Consider the following 10317-nt stretch of genomic DNA (forward strand, 5'->3'; position numbering starts at 1 on the left):
CTTGTAACTCTCTCTCTCTCTTGTACCTCTCTCTCTCTCTCTCTCTCTGTACCTCTCTCTCTCTCTCTCTGTACCTCTCTCTCTCTCTCTCTGTACCTCTCTCTCTCTCTCTCTCTGCCTCTCTCTCTCTCTCTGTTACCTCTCTCTCTCTCTGTACCTCTCTCTCTCTCTCTCTCTGTACCTCTCTCTCTCTCTCTCTGTACCTCTCTCTCTCTCTCTCTGTACCTCTCTCTCTCTCTCTCTGTACCTCTCTGTACCTTTCTCTCTCTGTACCTCTCTGTACCTTTCTCTCTCTCTCTCTCTCTGTACCTCTACTGATATCGATGTTGTAATCATTATTATTGACATTATGCTTATCACATCATTAACAATACTAATAGCAATAAAAATAAATCTTTAAAAAAAGGAAAGGGTAAACATGGAAGAGAGGTAGGACTAGTAACTGACTCATTGGTTACTAAGCCCTTGTGGACCCAAAAAACAGAAAATAATAACATGAAATAAAACAATACAGTATGAAAAACACTCCTCACCTGGATTGCAATCTGTAAGAAGAGAGCAGATGGACAGCAGAACCTTGGAGATAGTGAGGGCTGGAGACCAGTTATCCTTAAGAATATCTAAACATATCACTCCTTGGGAGTTTATGTTGCAGTGATAAATTCGTGTGCGGAACGTGACCTGTTGGAAAAATTTTCCTATATGATATAACGTAGGGCACATAGAAACAGAAGCAAAGGAGGAAAAATGCCTTGGTTAAGTGAAACTGAAGTCCACAAAGTTAGGAAAGAGGGAAGGAAAACTAGAAGGAAAAAAAAGAGGGAAGGAAAACTAGAAGGAAAAAGTGTACATACAAAATAAGGTAAACCGTCTTTTTAAGATGTTGGATCTGATTGCATCACAAAATCACAATGCCGAAAATATAGGCAACATAAGTTACCAATAACTCTAGTTTGTAGCGCATAGGCCAGGCATGCACAAACACTCGTGAGGAGTGACAAGACTATGCCTCCCCTTTACAAAAAAAGTTTGTGTAATTTTTTTTAGCTTTTTTGCCATTTTCCAATCCCCATATTTGCCTTTGACTTGCTTTATGCATACAGTAATAGATTATTTTCCTTGCACTGACTCCGTATCATTCCTCTATATAGTAAATAATTCACTAAGAAAAAAAATGGTAATATTTGGTTATTTGTCATACATCTTTTTATAATTTTAAATTTTCTGTCATACAACCTGTACCATCAGTCACAGCTGCCAGGAATACAATATAGAACATGGAAATGGCATCCTCCCTGGAGCCAGCGTTCTTCCAGTCACGGCTTACATTCCACATTCGTTTATCAAAGAGAATAATGCAAAAGCCCCTTTCTAAGCGCAAAATGAGTCTCATTACACTCCAAGAGGTTTGTATACTCGTGGCGAGTCTTTTCCATCACCTTGACCTTCATTCATGATGGCAGGTTCGCATCACCTGGCCTATGATGGCATATTTACATCACCCAGACCTCGCCCCAGATTTTTCCACGACGGGACCGTAATGTCAGCTGTATCATAGGAGTTAAGTAAATGCAAATATGTGGAGCAAAAAGACAGAGTATGCAGTAAGTAGGAAATATTCATTAGAAAAAAGTGAAAGTCAAAATAGAGACAAGGGTGAAAGAAAGAATGAATAGGGGGGGGGAGGATTGCTGTCATACAATGAAACTGAACATTCATTTAAAGATTCTCATATAAAAAAGGAAGTAATTTTTATCCCGTCTCAATTTAAAATCAATATACCAGCAAGACGATCCTTCCACATAAGCAATCAAAATATTTCATAATTAAAATGCTTTGCCATTTACAGAGATTATCCTCCTAAATAGTAACAATTAACCATATAAACACTAAACACACTGAGCTGTATACCTTAGGTGGTTTGAATGGGTATTCTGCTGAGAAATGGATATCTAGAAAGAAGACCCCACCCTCGTAAACGGACCCAGGCGGACCCAGGATAGTTGACACCCATTCGTACAGATTGTCTCCCTTGGGCCCAGCACTGCAGTTGGGTGGGGGGTCCAGTGTAATTTCTGCGAGTTCCTTTTGTATCCTGAAAGTAAGAGGATTGTATTAGACTTTCAAAGTAATATCAAAAACAGCATGACTCTTGAGTGTCAAAATTATACAGCATTACTAACAGCCTGAAAACCCTTTAATTCAAAATTTGATCAAATAAAAATTATCTGAAAACAAAGATATAACTACATGCACATCATGTAGACATATATTTGGATATCCATGTACATCTAAGCCTATACATGTGTGCTCTGAACATTATAATCAACATTATAGGAGTTTTTGGCTACATTAGCCTATTGCCTGGCCCCATGATTTCCCATTTTTGAAAGCGTTTTGTTGTTTTTGTTGTTGTTGTTGCTCTAATCATGGAAAGCCATATAAACAACCACACTGAAAAAAATTGTGAATTATACCTCCTATGTGTTAGTGCAGGTCAAAATACAGCTAAAAAAGAAAGAGAAGATAAAAAATCATCAGTTATTTACCATAGTAAAGACATTAGCTGATCTTTTAAACTTCTCACGATTCAGAGAAGTCACAGTCTTCTATTCTAAAGCTTACAAATAGCGGTAAAAAAGTATTTAGAAAACCGTGATGTAGACAATCAACTTGCCTCAAAAGTCATTGAATTGAGGGTTGTAGAACTTCTAGTAACTCTTGCAGGTTGATAAAAATCAGGTGAAAACTTAAAGGGGATGTGAATTATCTGTTACAGTCTTGTATAAAACAAAGTACCCCAATATCCCTACAATGCCCAATACCCAAATCTAAGGCAGACAGGAGAAATTTAATGGAAATTACAGAACAATCTGGCAGTCTTAAATGCGACTCTACAGCAGATAACCACACAGAATAATACAAAAAAAATGAGGCAGAATTAAAGAAAAGAATCTAAAATCTATGCACTTGCGAATGATGCCTAACTTAGATGAAACTGCCCAGGCCATATTTCCAAGTTGCAATTCTAATGTAAGCCCTGAATCAAGGGATACACCTATGAGCTTCAGATGATCCACAAAAGTGATGAACACTTCACTAATCAGCAGATTTGGATGCTGAGGCAACTGCATTCTAGACCAACTAAATCATATCCTTGCACTTGGTAGGGTTTATTTTCATGCTCCACCGAGAGCACCACAATTGAATTATCATCAGCTCTACATGCAACTATTTGCCTGGTTGCCAGAAAAGAAATAGCAGCATAGAGAGAGGTATCATCAGAATATGTCAACATTTTATTAGTAATGCTGGGCCACATATTGTTTGTTAGTGAAGAGAAAAGGCTGTCTACTAAAAATTCAGTTAAAATACTTGAAACTTTACCAGCAGTATTTTAAAACTTTACTAGCAACATACTGCAACTTGAAAATGAAACCCTTCTGATTAACAAGTGTCAAAAGCTACACTAAAATCATTGACTCATGATATTTATCTAAACAAGACTACATTTCAAGCACCAACATACACAATGCATTACTGCAGCCTGAGTCTCTGGAAGAAACGGTCTCAAATATACATAAAGACATTTGACCAGCAGACATTCAAACCCCTTAGATAAAATTGGTGTAATTCAAATAGGCTATAGTCAGTAGGTAAAGACTGTAGTGAGTCCTTGGGAATAGGGCACCACCACTCTAAAAATGATCCTTGATAAACTAAAAGGTGGAAGATTTTGACTAATTTAGAAGCTAATTCATAATTTTGTCTCTTTAAAATCAAAGGATTTAAACCATATTCATCTAATTCCAATAACAGATACTTGATTTCAGAGAACCTGAAAGCAAATGTTTGCTTTGAATTAAAGCATTCTGCTAACAAATTAAGACAATATGTAACAGGCTTCATTAACCCACTGGATCCAGTTGCAATATTTACGTAAGTGGCCAGCATCCTGGGTGTGTGGCGCATACGCCAGGCATGCACGAACACCCATGAGCGGTGATAAGACTCTGTGCTTCCCCTCTGAGAAGTTATTTTAAGAATTTTTTTTTTAGCTTTATCACCATTTTCCAATGTCCATATCTGTCTTTCGATTTGCTTTATCCAGATGGTAAGTATCTATTTTCCTTGTACAGACTCCATATCTCTCTGTGTAGTAAATAGCTCAGTGCAAGAAAAAAATATATATTCCTGGAATACAGCGCGCAGCATGGAAATGGTGTCCTCCCTGGAGCCGGTGGTCTTCCAGTCACTGCTTATGCACATCATATTCCACATTCATTTATCGATGGGAATAATGCTAAAGCCAACTTCTAAATGCCAAATAAGTCAAATCACACCCAAGAGGTATGTGCACTTGTCTTTTCTGTCATCCAGGCCCTTGTTCTTGACGCTCTGATCACGTCACCCATGTAACTGCCCAAGTTACACGGGTGACTAACGTGATCAAAGTGATCAACCTAATGTGATCGCAACGTCATCTGGATCCAGGGGGTTAAAGGAGGAATGGAAGACTCAACACTAAACAGAGATGATTCAAGTGTTGGCCAATATTATGATGCAGTGATACTTGTGAGAAAACTTCTTTCAAATGAGCATCATATTCAGAGTTAACCTCCTTATAAATATTAGTTGCTATATTTCACACAGCAATATAATGCTCCAAACAAGGATGAGTGCAGTTAGCAGACCTTAACCCAATGCTGATGGGTAAAAATGTTTGGCAAGTGGACGTATGGACAGGGTTGTTGGTGCGCATCAGTAGTTTCCCCTGTTTGCGCCCGGCTCAATCAGTAGTTTGCGAGCGACACTTATCACCTAAAAGCTTTTATTTTGCTATAATTTATAAAAATATTAAAATTTTGAAGGTTTACCTTCATTATAGGTGCCACTGCCTAAAATCTTTACCATATAAATGAAGCCGCTACTATCGGAGAAAAACAAACTCCATCCGACGAGCTAGTGGCGCGGGAATGGGTATGACACGATGCCACCTGTCTTTCAGTCCACAACAGCCTTGGCATGTACGTACATGCCGCCTGTCTGCTAGGGGTTAAAGGGAAGAGTCGTCGGTACGATCAAGAAATTCGTTATCCGATCCTGCTTACTTTAGTTTTTTAGCTAGGTCAATTTTTTTTACACAAAGTGCATGGGTATGTGATGCTTGTATACAAGGAATTTTATTTAAACAGCTGCGTAAATTTTTGCGCAAAAAAAATAATAATAAAAAAAAAATTAAAAAGTTGGTAGATACAAACTGGACGATCATTTTACAACAAGAATTATTAAAATCGCATAATTACATACAAAGTTAACCTTACTATCATGTGTGAAAATATGATTTTGAGAAAATAGCAGTTTTTGACATTCATCGTCATTACATCATAAAGGTCATACCAATGATTACCAAATGTGAATATCTGCTTAGTCCTGTGGTAGAGGGTCAGGCCTTGTTCAGGTAATTTTAGGTCATCTTTATGTCAAGGTTAGGTTAGGTTAGGTGGGAGTGTTCTCTGAAAAGTATACTTTCAGATGTCAAGGCTCCTGGTCCCTCTGTCATTTACATATCATAGTACATAATATATCACATATTATGCATTTCTGATATATAAATGACATACTGTTAGGTTTTCAACAAATTGAAAACAAAACATGTGTACTCCAGAAAACTTTATCAATCGCACTGTTCTCCCGTCCTTGCTGCTGCTGCCTGTCTGCTGAACGCAGCCTAAACTATTGTACAGCAGTATCATACCAAAGAAATTAGCATAAACAGCTGAAAAAAACGTGAAAATACAAGAAAAACAAAGCATGAAGCAAAACGGGGTGTGGCAGCACAAGGGCATTTAAATACCCCAGACCTTTAAACCGCGGAAAGGAGCGTGTTATGCATCTGGCAACCGGCACCCTAGGTGTGTCACATGGTCATGTATTCACACACAAAGTTTGAAAAAATCGTAATTTGAGAACCATACTGACGACTCTTCCCCTTAATCTGCAGGCAGCATGATTGTCCCTATAGGACTAGTGACATCATTCATTAAACCATGCTTTATCATGTAAACAAGATTTACAAATATTGCTGAATACATACCTTGCTTTATTATCCAATAATAACAAGTTCAGAGCATGAAGCCTATAATGACGGGGCTAGAATTTTCTATGCCGTCACAATTATGCAACAGTATAGCCTTTCTGGCTGGCCAAGTGCTGTATATAGCAGGCCCACCCACTCATTCACTAGAGCAAATTATTATGTACATGTCATACGTCATTAAGTTGAGACGGTTATAGGTTATAGTGCCTATTACTAAGGGGTTAACAGGACAAGGCACATCTACAAACAAGCCCAATAATCTATAAAACAATAGTCATACCTTTATGAAACAATCAAAGCTTCAAAATAATAATAATGAAAAGTTTTTATCCGTAGGGAAATAACCCACTGGATGCACATGCCTCACTGCCCACACAAGGTAAAAAATCCAGGCATTTGGCGTACTTGATTGGGGACTCTCCCGGACGTATGGCTTACAGCCCAGAGACGTGGAAAAATATTTGTGTCCAGCCCCCCTATCACAATGCTCTTTTTCTGCATTAGCTTTATTTTTCTCTATCTGTCATTTGAAAAGCTGTATCAAGATAGTAACTGAATGTTTATTTGCACAGACTCCATATCATATCTTCCTAGGCAGTCTATAACATTCTGCAGTAGCAATAACAATAAGTAACATTTTGTAATTTCTTATTTTATTTTTATTTTCATAGTATTTTCTATAATACATCCTTCACTATCCATCACAGTTGGTATGAAGAGGATCTTATGCATGAAAATAAGTGTCCTTCCTGGAACCAGTGCTCTTCCAGTTATGGGTTACAGATGGCAGACTCCACACTCTTACTGATGGAAATAATGCAAGAGCCCCTTCTTAAATGCCCACGGTTAGCCATGCCTGGGAGAACATCAGCTCCAGAGAAGACACTATTTCATCGAACAGAAACCTATTCTGGCCTCCCATGCATGGGAGCAAAGGGTGGGGTACAAGAAACTAAATAATGTAAAAAAATAATAATAATAATAAAAAATAAACAAATAATACGAAGTTACTTACTATTACTGTTATTATTATTACTGTTATTGCTTAGAGTTGTATACCACCTTGAGGTATAACATGAAGTCTGCTAAACAAAAATTGATTATTACCATCTTGATGAATATATAGCCATTGGAAAATTTAAAAAAGCAAAAACTCATCTGCAGAAAGAGCAAACAGCATTGCAAAAAGGAGGCAAGGAGTTGACAAGTGTTGTATAGGCTGGGCCTAAAGACTAGACACTCAAGAGTCGACAACTCAAGTGAACCTAATGCCCAGATTTTGTTCCATAAGAAAGGCACAAGGTAACATCGAAGAGTAGATATAATGGAAAAAATGCTAACTTATATCTGTTGGGTACATCATAAAAAGAATAAAAACTAATATCAATTTTGAGGAAATTTTTCCCACTAATATTTTCTCCAATGACTGATAACTATGCAAACAAAGGTGGCCTTCCACATTTTACTATCTATGGGAAAATCTTCCTAACCTAGCATTTTGTAGGTCAAAATTATTGTATGACTATGCAACTACTTTTGCCATTTTCTTCATTTTGAGTGTTTTTTATCAATTTTAAAATTTGCTTTACAACTCTGCATCCTAAATTGTCATCCAGTATTTACCTCTACTACTTTGACCACTTTAAACCACTGATGAGATCATTTATTGTAATAACATCATCATAACTATTTAGCAAATTTAATGATCAGATCAATTTCAACCAAGAGGTCTCTGCTACCCCCTTGGATCCCTGCATGTGGCCCAAAATATGGCCATTAGGCATATATAAGGAGTCACTCTGTAGGTGTGCAGCTAGTAGGCCAGGCACACACAAACAGTCATGTTTTCATTTTCTACATATGCATTTCAATTTTTTTGCCACTTTCTAGTGTCTAAATTTGTCATTTGATTTGCTTTATTCAAATGGTAATAGATTATTTTCCTTGCACAGATTTTATCTCATCTCTCCAGGTAGTCTATAACCAAGTGCAATAATAATTACAACAATAAGTAACATTTTGTTACTCGTACTTTTTTATTCTTTTATAACAATCATTATTCTGTAATACAACTTGTGTTGCATAGAAACAGTGTCCTCCCTGGAGCTGAAAATTTCCTAGTCACAGCTCACAGATTGAACAATCTACAATCATTTTTCAAGCCCCTTCCTAAATGCCCAACAAGTCTATTCACCCTCTAAAAACTTTTAAGTTCATGGAAAGTCATTTACATCATCCCGGCCATCACAGAAATCACAGTGCCAAAAATACGGGCAGTGGGTTTCGTAAGTAGCCAACATCCCAGGCTTGCAGTGCATGGGCCAGGTGTGTGCAAACACTCATGAGCAGTGAGAAAACTCTGTGCCTTCCCCTTGCAAAGTATTTTTTTGTAAAACCCCTTTTTAGCCCCTTTTAGCCATTTTTCGAAGTCCATAATTGTCTTTTGATTTGCTTTATCCAGATGGCAATAGATTCTTTTTCTTGTACAGATTCCATATCATTTATCTATGTGGTAAATAACTTCGTAAAAGAAAAAAAACGTGTCATGTGTCATATATCTAATTTTTTGGTAATTATCAAATTTCTGCAATACAACCTGCGCCACTGGTCACAGCGGCCAGGAGCCGGCACTCTTCCAGTCACAGCTTATGCATGTTACATCCTACATTTATTGATGGGAATAATGCTAAACCCCTTCTAAGTGCCAAATGAGTCAAATCACACTCCAAGAGGTTTGTGCACTCTTGGCAAGTCTTTTCCGTCACCCTGGCCTTTGTTCATGCCAACAAGTTAGTGTCACCCTACCAGTAGTCATTTTGCCCGATGACAGCATGTTCACATTAATCCGGCCTTGATCCAGATTTTTCCATGACAGGACCATATCATTATCTGGATAGTGGGTGTTAAGCTTACCCAATCAAGGCGTTATCCAAGAACACAAGTGTCTCACATATGAGGCACCCTGCTACTGTCCATTTTCTAGCCATTTAACCCATTTACAATGGGTGTCCTGCCTGTGTGACACCGTATCGGGGATCGTGCTCTGACTCAGCCGGCCTCTGCCGGCTTATAGCCGCCCGGATACTTATTCTCGGTTTCAAAATATACCGGCGGTAGTGGGTTAACTAGTGAGACACCAAGGGTTAACAAATAATGGAAAACCAGTACAATCACTACTTCATTCCATATTGGTCCAGCATCTCAAATATTGTCAGTCAAACCTTATTTTATCTGATGGTGACATTTACTAAAAAATGTTCTTAAAATGTTTTTTCTCCTTTTAATGTTAGACTGAAGTGAATTCCTTTATGTCTAACCAGTGGAAGGTGTAATAGGATAAATACTTTCCTATCTGTCTTTTTCTCTTTCCCATAATGGTGGTCCATAACCCTCCCAAATCTTAAAATTTTGAGGAAAAATACCAAAAAATTTCAGCCAATTTCACCCTAATACTGATATCTCAATAATCAAAATCACCTGAAAACCTTGGTATGGCTGTACCACTCTAAGATATTTTTAAATTGTCCACAGGTGGTATTTTATTTCTTTTGCTGGTGGTCTTTGATGTTAATCCCTAACATTCTCTGTTCAGATAGCTCCAGCGGATAAGGTATGTAAAATTATACATTTAGTTGCTTTAGGATGCCTCATCATATGCAAATAGAATGGGAGTCATTTCACTGGATTTAGCTGCACTCCTTACATGTACTACTATCAATGTGTGCTCCTTGGCAACTGGGGGGAAAATCCCAGGAAGATTTGATAAAAAGGCAATGTGTATATATAATGTGTACCATTGTAGAAAACAAATCTAATACTGAATGGCAGAGACATAGAAAAAAAACACTGAAAAAGGCAAAAGTAATGTGAAAAGTACCTATTAGAGGGAATTGGAAGTGAGGACTATATGCCAGTACCTGGGCAATTCCAACATGTGGCCCCAAAACGTCACCATCAGACTTAAAATGTCAGTAAGAATAATTCTAAATTTTCACATTTTCTATGAGACTCACTGGGGCTTCCTTTGGGGAATAAATATGGTAATGCTTTATCACCTATGCACTTTTATATATACAAGTAACCATCAGATATTGAAATTAAGTACTGCATAAAAATAACGAAAATACAAGGGTAAGACTTCAAGCATCTTCCAAAACTGACCTCTTAGCACTGGTGCTTAGTGCCTTTGACATTTTGGGGTTGTGTGGCCTGACCTC

The 10317-nt window shown here is 37.7% G+C and overlaps 1 protein-coding gene across 10 annotated transcripts in view; it reads right to left on the reverse strand.

Moving 5' to 3' along the window:
- LOC113821427 (ubiquitin-conjugating enzyme E2 E1) overlaps window positions 1-10317 on the reverse strand; it is a 41244-nt gene that overhangs the window by 20196 nt on the left and 10731 nt on the right. For all 10 annotated transcript variants that reach the window (XM_070140779.1, XM_070140777.1, XM_070140780.1 and 7 more), the window contains 2 exons: window positions 1912-2095; window positions 534-681 (listed from right to left, as the gene is read on the reverse strand). In XM_070140779.1, the coding sequence (XP_069996880.1) occupies window positions 534-681; window positions 1912-2095 (332 nt within the window). The remainder of the gene's footprint in view (window positions 1-533; window positions 682-1911; window positions 2096-10317) is intronic.

This window comes from Penaeus vannamei, chromosome 27, assembly GCF_042767895.1.
Source record: "Penaeus vannamei isolate JL-2024 chromosome 27, ASM4276789v1, whole genome shotgun sequence".
Classification (NCBI taxonomy): Eukaryota; Metazoa; Arthropoda; class Malacostraca; order Decapoda; family Penaeidae; genus Penaeus; species Penaeus vannamei.